The 12,122-nt window shown below is 37.5% G+C and overlaps 1 protein-coding gene across 1 annotated transcript; it reads right to left on the reverse strand.

The window, feature by feature from the left end:
* Positions 1 to 755: 755 nt before the first annotated feature.
* On the reverse strand, positions 756 to 9,699 carry DTD2 (D-aminoacyl-tRNA deacylase 2). Its single transcript, XM_058738758.1, has 3 exons — positions 9,472 to 9,699; positions 6,402 to 6,471; positions 756 to 2,097 (listed from the first exon to the last, which is right to left on the reverse strand). Exons 1-3 carry the CDS (start codon positions 9,580 to 9,582, stop codon positions 1,772 to 1,774), a joined length of 507 nt encoding a protein of 168 aa, XP_058594741.1. The 5' UTR covers positions 9,583 to 9,699; the 3' UTR covers positions 756 to 1,771.
* Positions 9,700 to 12,122: the final 2,423 nt, after the last annotated feature.

Here is a 12,122-nt window from a genome sequence, read left to right on the forward strand (position 1 = left end):
TCTCTGGTTCTAGCCTCCTTGGAAATGAAAGTTGGCCATCACTTTTTGGTTAATAATCCTTCATGTAGTTGATTTTGCTCTTCTCCACAAGTACCTCAAGCAAATTAAAAAAAAAAAAAAATCAAAACTGCCTGAACTATAAAACAGCAATCTAGAGCTATGAGTCAGCATTTCACCTACACACAAAATCAAAATGATTTAAAATAGGTAACACATAATTTTTCAAAAGACATATACACCTCCTTGGAGAAACTCTGAGAAAATTGGAGTTCGAAAGTTTATGAATAGTTTATTACATTTCAATAAGTGTATCATGAATCAATAAAGCAAAAGTTAAGGGCAATGAGCTCATTACCAAGCCAATTATTGATTCTTAAGTTCCAAAATAGAATAGTACAGGAAGGATACAGAGAAATAGGTTTTTTTGTGATAACAAAAACTTTAAGTATCTTAGGAAGGTAGACCTAAAGAAATTATGACATAAAGGGATCTTCAGAAGCTACTTAAGATGTTTATTCAAGTTAATTTCATCTTTTGGTAATTAGAAATATTATTTGATGTTTGCTCTTTAAAATACCTTTCTAAATCAAGTCAGAGGCATTTGAAAAACCTGAATATTATATTTTACTGATCCATTTATTCTTTGAGTTTCTTATATATCTTCCTCTCTTGACTGAAAAATCTACCTTATTACCTCTCTATCTTTTATCACTGTCTTTGTCAGCTCATGTCCTAACAAAATACCATAGACTGAGTGGCTTGAATAACAGAAATTTATTTTCTCTATTAACCCTAATTACTTCCCAAAGCCCCATCTTCAAAACCATCATGTTGGGGGACTTCAACATATGAATGGGGGGTGATGGGCACAAACATTCACTAACAGAAAAAATGACAGTGCCTCCAAATCGTCAGTTAAGTAATATGGAAAGGAACAAGTTGACTTGTTTCCAAATAATTCCAGTAGAAAGCTTCCCTTTTTCTTCTTCTTCCTTTTACAGCAATATAATTAAATAAGAAAGGACTTCTTATGAACGTTAATTTCACAAAGCAGTAACTTTTAAAAACCAAAGACAGAAAATAAGACATAATTTTGGTAAAAAACTGAGAAACTGAAGTATTAACCCATACGTATATTAAATAAAAACAATTTTTAAACCTCACACTTTCTTGTATCAACTAAAGAGTCTTAAAATGATTTAAGGCACTTAGATGTCCTTAGAAAGTAACATAATGCACAATAACATTTCTATATTACACTTTCATAGATATTATTAAAAGGAATAGTCAATGGCATATTGTTCCATTCAAAATATGGAAAACTGAAATAGTAAAACCTAACTGACAAAATTGTAATTAGTTTGTGTGGTATTTCACCTAATTTTAATAAAAATAATTATTTTTATTACACACTACATACATTTAAAGGTACAAGAAATATATCTTACTAGATTACACAATATTCTTCACTACAAAATACTTTTAAATACAGCTCTCTAAGAACATTTCCACAATGACTATGAAATGAATAGAAAGCATTTTTCAAGTTTCAAGTGGAAGTGTAGGGGAAAGCAGAATGAAAGGTGACTGAGATTGAGTTTGTGACTTGGCAAGGTCGTTCCATTATCAGGCTGCATAGTTATGAGTGGGAACCAGGATTTTCTTGTCTAAAAATGCTGCAGATTGTGTATTCAAGAAGAGGAAGAAAATCTAAATATAGTCAAAATCATTTTATACTAGAAAACAACTGGAGAAACTGACTTTTAATTTTTCAAAATTCAATTAGGTGTGTGTATGGTCCATTGGTATCCAGCTTTAACACCTGCCTGTTCCCGTAAGTACCATGTTCCACCACAACCCCAGCTTCAGCACACTTGCTGTTAGCAGCTAATTCTTTCTCACACAGAGTCACAAATTGGGAATAAAGTTCTAACCCTTCTTCTTTTCCAGAGTTAGAGTGATACTGCATGTTTCTTCCTTTTACTCTCCCTCCAAGAGTGGCTTGAGGGATGATAAGAACATTGCCAGGTAGGTCCAATATAGACACGTGCTTGCCATTTTCTGTTTCACTTAATTTCACATTTAACAGAGTATTAACTGGGTGGGGAAGAAAGGGAAAACATCTTGAAGTGAGAAACAAACATGAAGAAAACCAACAATCATCCAGTCAGCACATCTCATGTTTAAAACCCAGTTTGTCGGCTCATGCTTTTTACCCAAAGTCTCTATCCAGATTTAAAAAACTGCTTCCCTAAGCTAAATGATCTAAGCATGAAAAACAAGGCAAATTTCAAGCAAAAAATGGCATGATGTTCTAAATCCAACTGGGCAGTCAAGATCTAAATGATAAATTCAGGCAGAAAAGACTAAAAATTAACTGTATACTGAAACCTTAAACATTGTTGCCTCAGGGGGATACATGAGCAGATTTTACCTTTTTGTTCCTTTATATTCCATAAGTAAATCTCATTGGAAAAGGTCACGATAAATCCTCCTCACATAAAATTCTGCTTTACAACAAATAATATTAAATAGAAATCTTAGTGTAACTTAATTGCCTAGAGTTCAAAGCTGAGACAAAGGTTCCAGTTTATTCTCATCATAAACCAGATAATTTTGCAGTTTCATAACCTCCAAGGCACTATTATCATGTCTAATCATTTGACAAATGTAACCCATGTAACCACCCATAAAGGTGAAGGCAAGAATCATCAGGAATTCACTATCACAATTGAAAAAGTAAATCAAAAGGTATATTGGCATTAAGTTCATACATACACAAGAAAACATGGTATTATTTTTATGGCATTATGAAACTATATTCTTCTTATAGTGAATAAGAACTGCCAAAAGAACGCCATAAATATCTATAAGTAGCTAAAAATCTAATCTTAGAAAACCTTTTCATCTCAACATTAGCCATTCTCAAAACAATAAATAAAAGAAATATCTAATAGAAATAGCCTAAGGGTCTCCTTGACTCTATAAAAGGTATAAATAACTTCTGCTTATAAAGAATATTCCTGGGGTGCCTGAGTGGTTCTGTTGGTTAAGCGTCTGACTCTTCATTTCAGCTCAGGTCATGATCTCACGGTTTGTGAGTTCGAGTCCCACATGAGGCTCTGTGTTGACCTTGGAGAAGCCTGCTTGGGATTCTCTGACTCCCTCTCTCTCTGCCCCTCTCTTACTTGCTCTCTCTCAAAAAATAAACATTTAAAAAAAAAAAAGAATCTTTCTCAGAGGATAAACGGTAAAAGAAATGATGAACGGTAAAAGAAACTATATAAATCTCACAGTCCTGCCCAGTAATTAGGCTTGAAAAGGTATGCTTTCTAATAGGGTATCCATGGTTTCAAGTCTTGGAGGGTTTGTAGTAAGTGTCAGTAAGGATTCAGAATGGTTGCCCCACTCTACGAATTAGGGAATTAACCTGGTAGAATCCTGCCAAGATGAATATCCAAATGAATTCCTAAGCTATGCAAGAAGCACTATCAATTTTCAACTAACATCTATTTTAAAATACATCTAATTTTCTCTATTATGAATAGGACTTTGCTCTACGGACAGTGGTCGTTATTGATTGCTTCTAAGGAAACTAACTCTTCAGAGCACTTCATTCCAAGGGAAATCTCTACCCAGTTATCCAGGCCTCAGGCTACTGATAGACTAAGTAGACAATTTCGGAATAACAGGCCAGAGAGGTAAGTACAATTTATTATACTTCCACACACCTCCCTCTACTGGCGAAAACTAAGAATTCAATTAATGCTGTTGGTATACAAATATCAGTATGTACAAGTAATTATAATGCAAATACGAATGTCAGTATGTAGAATTAAAATGAGACAATGAATTGGGGCGCCTGGGTGGCGCAGTCAGTTAAGCGTCCGACTTCAGCCAGGTCACGATCTCGCGGTCTGTGAGTTCGAGCCCCGCGTCAGGCTCTGGGCTGATGGCTCGGAGCCTGGAGCCTGTTTCTGATTCTGTGTCTCCCTCTCTCTCTGCCCCTCCCCGTTCATGCTCTGTCTCTCTCTGTCCCAAAAATAAATAAATAAACGTTGAAAAAAAAATTTTTTTTAAATGAGACAATGAATTAATGGCATGTTGGAAACTCTAAGATCCGAAGACAGGTTATCAATCAAGTATCTCTAACGATGTATATGGGAAGTTAAGCTTTGACAGGTCCCTGGATCTCAGTTATACTGAAGATGAATTGAGAAAGATTCTGCACATCTCTATGTTAGCCACGTTATTTCAGAATCTGTGGATATAACTGGTTATGTTCCCAAGGGGTACATGATTTGATTAGAAAGATCTGAATCCATGTAATAAGTATGAGGTGGGGTTTAAGAGAATTCCATCACATTGGCTTACTTTGCCTCCTGGAATAGAGGGAAGTACAGGCTAATGCTATCAATGATAGATGGACTCTTTTTGCTCATCACTCACACCAGCAGAATGTGATTCTTAGATTCACAGTTCTTTACTGAGAATCATGATATATGAAGTTTTGTTTTAGACTGTCCACTAAAAGAGTTAAGGTGGACCTCCCTCAGTGTTTTTAATTTACTACAACCTTATGCATGTATTCAGAGAGAACTCAGAGGTATATGGAAGCACACAGGATTTACTGACTATAAAACAGAATGTGGGTTTCCTGTGTGGCTCAGTTGGTTAAGCATACAACTTTGGCTCAGGTCGTGATCTCACAGTTTGTGGGTTCGACCTCTGCATCAGGCTTGCTGCTGTCAGCACAGAACCGGTTTCAGATCCTCTGCCCCCGCCCACCCCCACCCCTCCCCTGCTTGTGTGCACACACTCTCTCTCTCAAAAATAAATAAACATTTAAAAAAAACAACACAAAAAACCAAAATGTGCTTGGATTTGGTTGGTTCATTTCATCTTATTATGATTAAGAGTCACTTAAGAAAGTATGAAACAACTTTAGGAGTCAATCTTAAGTTACAATGACAAAAATTCTCTTGCTGTTTTTACATATTTCTACTATACTCCTTATAGTTAATAAAGATTTAATTCCAGGCAACATATTAACTTAGGAAAATGGACAGCATGTCCAATACCCATGCAATAGGTCCTAGAAAATTACTCTGTAACAGGAGCCCTCAATTCATTTTCTCTCTCTCTCTCTTTTTTTAAGGTAATCTCTATATCCAACATGAGCCTCGAACTCACCACCCTGAGATCAAGAGTTGCATGCTCCACTGACTGACTAAGCCAGATACCCTGCATTTTCTTTAACCCCTGCAAAGCTCCCTATTATCTTCCAGATTCAAATTTCAAACTATCAGTTATTGGCTTTCCATCCTCACTTTAAGTCTAGTTTTCACCCTCTGACAAAGTTGTCAAACATGTTTGATGTCTCAGTATAAAATTACCTCTAGGAACTTTCAGCCTTTTGCCTAAGCTGTTCCTCACTGGGCTATTTACTCTTGAGTTTCACTACTTGAAGCTCTTCCAGGTTAATTTCTGCATGCTGCAACTTCCATTTGTATACTCTATATTTCTTATTAATCCAAACTGGGTACTGTCCTTTACTAATGAAGAGAATATAACCTGTCCCCGACCTTAGGGATAGCTTCATTAGTTCAGGCTTTTTTGGGTACGTTATTATTTTATCAAATACTGTCTTAAGATTTGATGTGATGTATCTGAACCTATGTAATTATCACAAGGAATGTCCAGTGCTATGGGCTATCCAGGACACTGGAAAACTGCAGGCAGGTAAATACCTGTTCAGAGGTACCTGAACACTGACCTTGCTTTCCTGTCCCTGGAGGAGGTGTGGTTGTGATGACACTGAGCTTTGTTCAAGATCAGAAAAACCTTACATTTATATACATTTTTTATAAAAAAGTACATAAATGGTTAATTTAAATTTTTCCATAAGAATGATGCAAGTCCTAGCTGTCCAGATTTGATGGGAACCACATCTTACACATACAGTGTTACCTACATGCCCCTGTCAGGGACTCTGGGAGATCAGGAAACTGTTAAGAAATAAGCATCTGCTTCTTCCTATGTGGCCACCCTGCTTTTAACAAGTTTTTGTATCCCTGGCTGAAACTCAAGTGTATTGTCTGTATGTGTCTGTGTGTGTGTGTGTGTGTGTGTGTATGTATACTCTTCTAAACCAAACTATAAGCCATGTGAAATGGTGCTGAGGTTTTTAAAAAATTCCACCACATTTTCTTACTTTAAACTTTGGAAAAGGCAAAAATAACCTAATAATAAAGGCAAAAAAAAAAAAAAAAAAAGCCAACAACCATAGAGTCAACTCATTTATAACTTACCAGTACAATTTAAGGTTGTGTTTTTTGCCCCTTCTGGCCCATCTATCATTCTTCATTTTCACTCTTAAAAAACAAACATCAAATACGTACCCATTTTGGGAAGAAGTTCTTTATTAGCTCCCTTGAAAAAACACACATAGATCACTAATCCCCTCTGAACCTATGAAAAATCAGCAGAGAAAACTTAGATTAGAAAAAAAACTTCTATACAGAGATACAAAGGTAAGTGAATAAAATTTCAAAACTGCTATATAGAGATTAAACCCAAAGAAAGAGAAATAAGTTTTTACAACAGATTTGATTTCTTAAGTGTGATAAAACAAAATCTTTTCCAATATTCAATCACCTCAATCATCATTTCTTTCAAAAATTAAGTTTAAAAAATATATCCAAGAGCAGTGGAGACCACAAGTTGTACCCTCAAACATTTACTTCTAATCAAAGTCATTATGACTATAACCCAGTCTCCTCTCCTTTAAGGTTGGGACACTTAGAAATGTTTAGTTTGCAGGGCCCCATTTATTCAACAAATGAATTCACATTAGATATGGCTGATTTATAAACAGCATGACTGATATCTTTTGACGTCATCACTCTTTTTTCTTCCTAATCCATTTACCTGCAGATAATAAAAATGAGGATCTCAATCTACTTCATTAAACTACCAAGAAACTGTCCAACTATTTTTTGTTAATGCTTTAAATCAACATAGTGATTAAGCACTGGAAACTGCATTTATGATATTAAGTCCTGTTATCAGGAATATTAAAAATTTAATTTTATATAAATACTTGGATATTTCTTTATTAGCTCTTACAATTGCAGAAAATAGAATTGATAAATGATCCTGATTTTGCCGCTGAATCATCAAATTGTTTATTTTGTAGTTTAACCTTGCTGACTCCAAGAGCTATTATAAAGACTAAATTAATTAATATTTGTAAGGTGCTTAAAACGGTGCCTACTTCACAGTAAGAACTAAATGAATGTTTATTAAATGAGTAAGTAAAAATAAATTTAAGGGCTAAAGCACAATTTATTTCACATTTTAATTCCCAAAGCATTTTACAGACTATTTTGTACACGATAGGGACTCTTTATCTGTTGTTTGCATTTAAGTTCAATTGTATCTTACAGGCTCTGTGTTACCTAAATAGCCTTCTATATAAACATAAATGCAGCTTGCACTCACACCTGATTTCCTGGAAAATAAGCAATTTTTAAGTGCAAATGTGCTTCTGGAACAAGCAAAGGTCTCCAAAGCACACCCACAATTAGGAGCAGACAGGATGAATGATACAGATAACTTGTATCACTGTCAGAGGTCTCTCCACTGGGATTATTTTAGTACCAGACAAAATCTCAGGCATATTCATATTTGGACACTCCCGATGTCAGAATTAAGTATCTAAGTACATACAAAAATAGACACCAGTTCTATTAAGTATCTAATTATATGCAGAAATAGACACCACATTATCTCATTAAGGTATTTTCTTTTAGTTTATTCCAAAAATAGATTTTAAGCTGTGACCTACAAAATCCCCATTTCAAGTCAGAAACCACTTTTCTTGTAGTTTCTTTTGGTATAAAACTTTTTAAATGTTTGTTTATTTTTGAGAGAGAGAGAGAGACTGAGTGTGAGAGGGGGAGGGGCAGAAAGAGAGGGGGACACAGAATCTGAAGAAGGCTCCAGGCTCTGAGCTATCAGCACAGAGCCTGGCATGGGGCTTGAACTTGTGAACCTTGAAATCGCAACCTGAGCCAAAGTCTGAGGTGCAACCAACTGAGCCACCCAGACATCCCGTGGTATAAAACATTTTAAATATGTAGGAAATGACAGGTTAATTCTCAACATAGTTTTAAAAAGTTCAGGTCTCAGGAAGAAGAACATTAGCCTGTGACAGCAAAGGTCTAAATGAATAAAAGTGAGAACACTAATCTTCAAATCTTTTGACAATTAAAACAGTATTTTCTTTAAATTGTAACTTTTAATAGAATAGGAAAAGGGGATGCTCGAGAAAGGAAAAAAAATACTTTCTCACTATCTAATTACCTGTCAGCTCTTCCTAGTATTTAGCTGTGTGTGGGAGTGGGAGGGAAAGCTTTGTAATAGCTTTAAAAGTTTATCAACACAACTGGTAGTTTGGAAGGCTGCAATAAAATATCTGATTTTGCATAAGGAGATGTGGCATGAAGATATAAAAAGATAAAATAGATGGAAGAAAGCTAAATGATTAACAGTTTGGGATTTATAGTCCCAGGAGTTAGCCATAAAAAAAAGCAATTTGGATAGGCTGGCAAATATGAAAACATGAAAAGAACAAAATTCCACAGAGAAATCAAGACGTCAGAAAAGGGGGGGGGTAACAAAAATAAGAAACATAAATTTTTGAGAAAGAAATGGGGAAAGGGGAAAGGGGAAATACAGGAATATATATGCTTATAAATCTTTTAAAGGCAAATATTCAAGTAAAAGGAAATCCTATCAGTGTAAATGGTTTAAATTCTTTGGAGGAACAGTGTTCAATAACACATTACATTAGCAGTAGTAGTCTTTGTTTCAAGTTGGAAATAAGTCAAAATTTTAAGTCTCCTGAAAAAAGAATTGTTTCATGGGAAATCTTATTTCTATGCTGAGGCCTAGCTGCAGGCAACATAAAATGGAATTCCACGGGAACTGGAGCACAAGTGACTTGAAAGTCTGCAAATAATCTAATCTACAAGCTCCAACCAGACCAGCACTAGCCAACAGTAGCCCGACCAATGCAAAGGGCATGCCAAGGCCCTGGCTCTTTGGAAGCAAGAGATCTGATACAATTAGGCCTCAAGTGCACCGAGCTCAGGGAGGCAGAAGGTGGAGGAAGTTCAAATTCTCGCGGTCCTGAACAGGGGACACACTCTTACGCTGGCCGAACGGTCTAAGGCAGAAAGCTCCAGGGTCCGTGGAACAGAACCAAGGAGACAGACGGAGCCTGGCAGGCTGCTGAGAGAAAAGATGGGCGGGCCGAGCGGAAATCGGCACCGCCTACAGCACGTGCCAGGGCCACGTACCGCCCGCGCTAGAAAACGTAGAGAGCGGGGACAGATCACCAAGAAAACGGGGGAAGTACCGCCCCTGCGCGCCGGAATGTAACGGAAGTGGCGGGGCTGGCGTTACCTCCACCCATTGAGTCTCGGTGTCCCCCTCGGCTGGACGTATTTGCAGGCGGGCGTGCAGGCACTGCTGCAGAAGTGCCCGGGCCTGAGGAATCCGGCCGCTGTCAGCCATGGTTCGAACCCTCGTGGCAGTCCAACAGGTTCAGGCACCGACCCGCTCAAGCTCCTCCTCCAGCGCGCGGGGAGGACGTGGCGCATCGAGGCTGAGGGACGTCCTTATCGCCCGTGGAGCCACCCCTGGAGGGGCGGGGCCTCTGCCTGGCTCTAGGGTGACCCGGATGTGCTGCCTTCAAAGACAAAGACCTGACTCCTACGCTGAGCCTCTCCAACTTTGCAGAAAGCGCCCAGTGTATGCTTTAAACGTGTGAGAAGACTCACAGGCTCTCTTACCTACGCACCATTTAAAGACACATTTTTCACTTCAAAGAGTTTACGTTTTCAGACACTGAGAAATTTTAAATCTGCTTAAGTCTATGTTATGCCCATTATAAAGGTAGGTAAACTGAGTGAATCAATTGAATCACAAAACAACCAGAGATGAAACTACAAGCCATGTCTTTAAAATTTTCCCGTATTCTAACGATGTCTCCTTTATCAGGAATGCTGTAAATCATTCTGATCCAGTAGTTATGGAAAGATGTTGGTATGCTATGCGAATGCACATTTGGAGTTCAATTTTTTGGAAAATATCCTCGCTAAAACTATTCTTATCCAAGAAAGTGTGTCATTGTTAATAAATATTTTAACCTGAAAAAGAAAACAACATAGTCCGATGCACATAATGATAATTTTGGGGGGTTTCCTCTAAGTACAAATTAGAATGTAAATAAAATTAAACAAAGGCTTGATCTTCTTTCCCACACAACGTATTTCTTGAACATGCATCAGATTAGCATTATTTTTCTATGGGCTTGGAGGGTTTAGATGAGGAATAATAGTGTTACCATGATTGCATTACTCAGGTCATTGATTTGGGCTCAGTTGGCACAATATGCCTATACATTCGGGTCTGTTGTCTTAGAAGATGACATCACTGACAGTGTTGCTACCCATATAAAGTAGTATGACTGAAGAAAATAATCCATGCATAATCAATGGTCTTTTCTACACAAAATGGAAGCTGCCTGTTTGCTGGTTATCTAAAGCAGGCTGCTTTACACTTTTTGCAAAAACAAAAAGCAAAAACTCTCATGATCTCTGCTGCATTGCAGGGGTTCCTGTGTTTGTTGACATTTGTCTGCAAAGCACAGACAAGTTGCATTGTTTTTGCCTTTATGTCGTTATAACTATTGAATCTCTTTTTTCTTCACTCCCAGACTCAAGTTTTACAGGACTGTAAGGAACTTTAACATAAAGGCCTTTAGTCATGACCCAGAGTAAGAGAGGACTAAGATGTCGATTTGTATGTAAGTATGGGAGATAGCAAGTTCCCTTGAAAATAGGATATGTGGCTCCCAGAGATCTTTTCACGGTGAAGGGACTTTAGCAAATTGGTAAATCCTTCCTGTGAATAGGTGGAGTCTGGTTGGTAATGGTTATCCTTTCAAGAATCACCAGTTGTTTTAAACCTTCTGTTAGGTGAGAATCTCCTGGACACTGCTGCAGGTAGTAATAGGTTGTGACTCCCTTATTCTCTCCTTACACCTGCAGAGGGCAGTAGAGAGTAGGCACTAAACTATTCCTTTCTGTATTTTATTAATGTTTTTCAGCATCTAGTCTCATTCTACAAAGAATTCAAGAAGGCAAGACATACATGCAATAAAATAGTAAAATGTGAATAAACATAAAGCACTGGGAGGAAGGAAAATAGACTTTTATCAGTAAGTCCCAGTAGGGGAAATTGAAAACAAATAGGTAAACACACTGGTCCTTGCCTAGAGTGCTGAGAGTATACAGTAAGCAGCAAAGTTTTCACAGCTACATTACTTTTTGTAGTAAAACAATTATATCCATTGTCAATCAAGAAGAAGAAGCTGTAAAGCAGCCAAAGCATTTATTTTGGGGTATTAGGGATTACAGTCTTGAGGACAGAGTGGACTGAAATTGAACATTTTTTTTTTTTTTTTTTTTTTTATTTATTTATTTATTTTTTTGGGACAGAGAGAGACAGAGCATGAACGGGGGAGGGGCAGAGAGAGAGGGAGACACAGAATCGGAAACAGGCTCCAGGCTCCGAGCCATCAGCCCAGAGCCTGACGCGGGGCTCGAACTCACGGACCGCGAGATCGTGACCTGGCTGAAGTCGGACGCTTAACCGACTGCGCCACCCAGGCGCCCCTTGAGTGGACTGAAATTGAAAGCGTGTTCGGAACTGTAAGTGGAAAGCACAGGCTCACAAAGGCAAAGCCCATAAGGTTATATGACTTCTGTGATTGAATTAGGATTGGTGCTGACAGTTAAACTATCTAATAAACAATTGGCTATTTAGCTGATACATGTTACATTATCTCTATTTTAGTCCAAAGTAGAAGGAGGCATTCTGGAAGGTAGTGAAAGTGCAATTGACAAAAGTCAAAAGTCCAAGGTGTTCCAAAAATTGAAGCCGAGGTCTATGGGCCTTGCTTCTCCAGTATCCTCCTGACCCTATTTTTGAAAGACTCTCTTAGCAATGTTTATTTAACTTTGGAATTTTCTTTCACACTATCATATGTA

Source organism: Neofelis nebulosa, chromosome 7, assembly GCF_028018385.1.
Source record: "Neofelis nebulosa isolate mNeoNeb1 chromosome 7, mNeoNeb1.pri, whole genome shotgun sequence".
Classification (NCBI taxonomy): domain Eukaryota; kingdom Metazoa; phylum Chordata; class Mammalia; order Carnivora; family Felidae; genus Neofelis; species Neofelis nebulosa.

What these genes read in the sequence shown, in the direction of transcription:
- DTD2 (XM_058738758.1), bottom strand. Translation starts at nt 9,582, where the DNA reads ATGGCTGACAGCGGCCGGATTCCTCAGGCCCGGGCACTTCTGCAGCAG. An exon ending in CCGAGACTCAATGGGTGGAG is followed by an intron (nt 6,472 to 9,471) that starts GTAACGCCAGCC and finishes GATTTTTCATAG; the next exon opens with GTTCAGAGGGGATTAGTGAT. An exon ending in AGAACTTCTTCCCAAAATGG is followed by an intron (nt 2,098 to 6,401) that starts GTACGTATTTGA and finishes TTCCCCACCCAG; the next exon opens with TTAATACTCTGTTAAATGTG.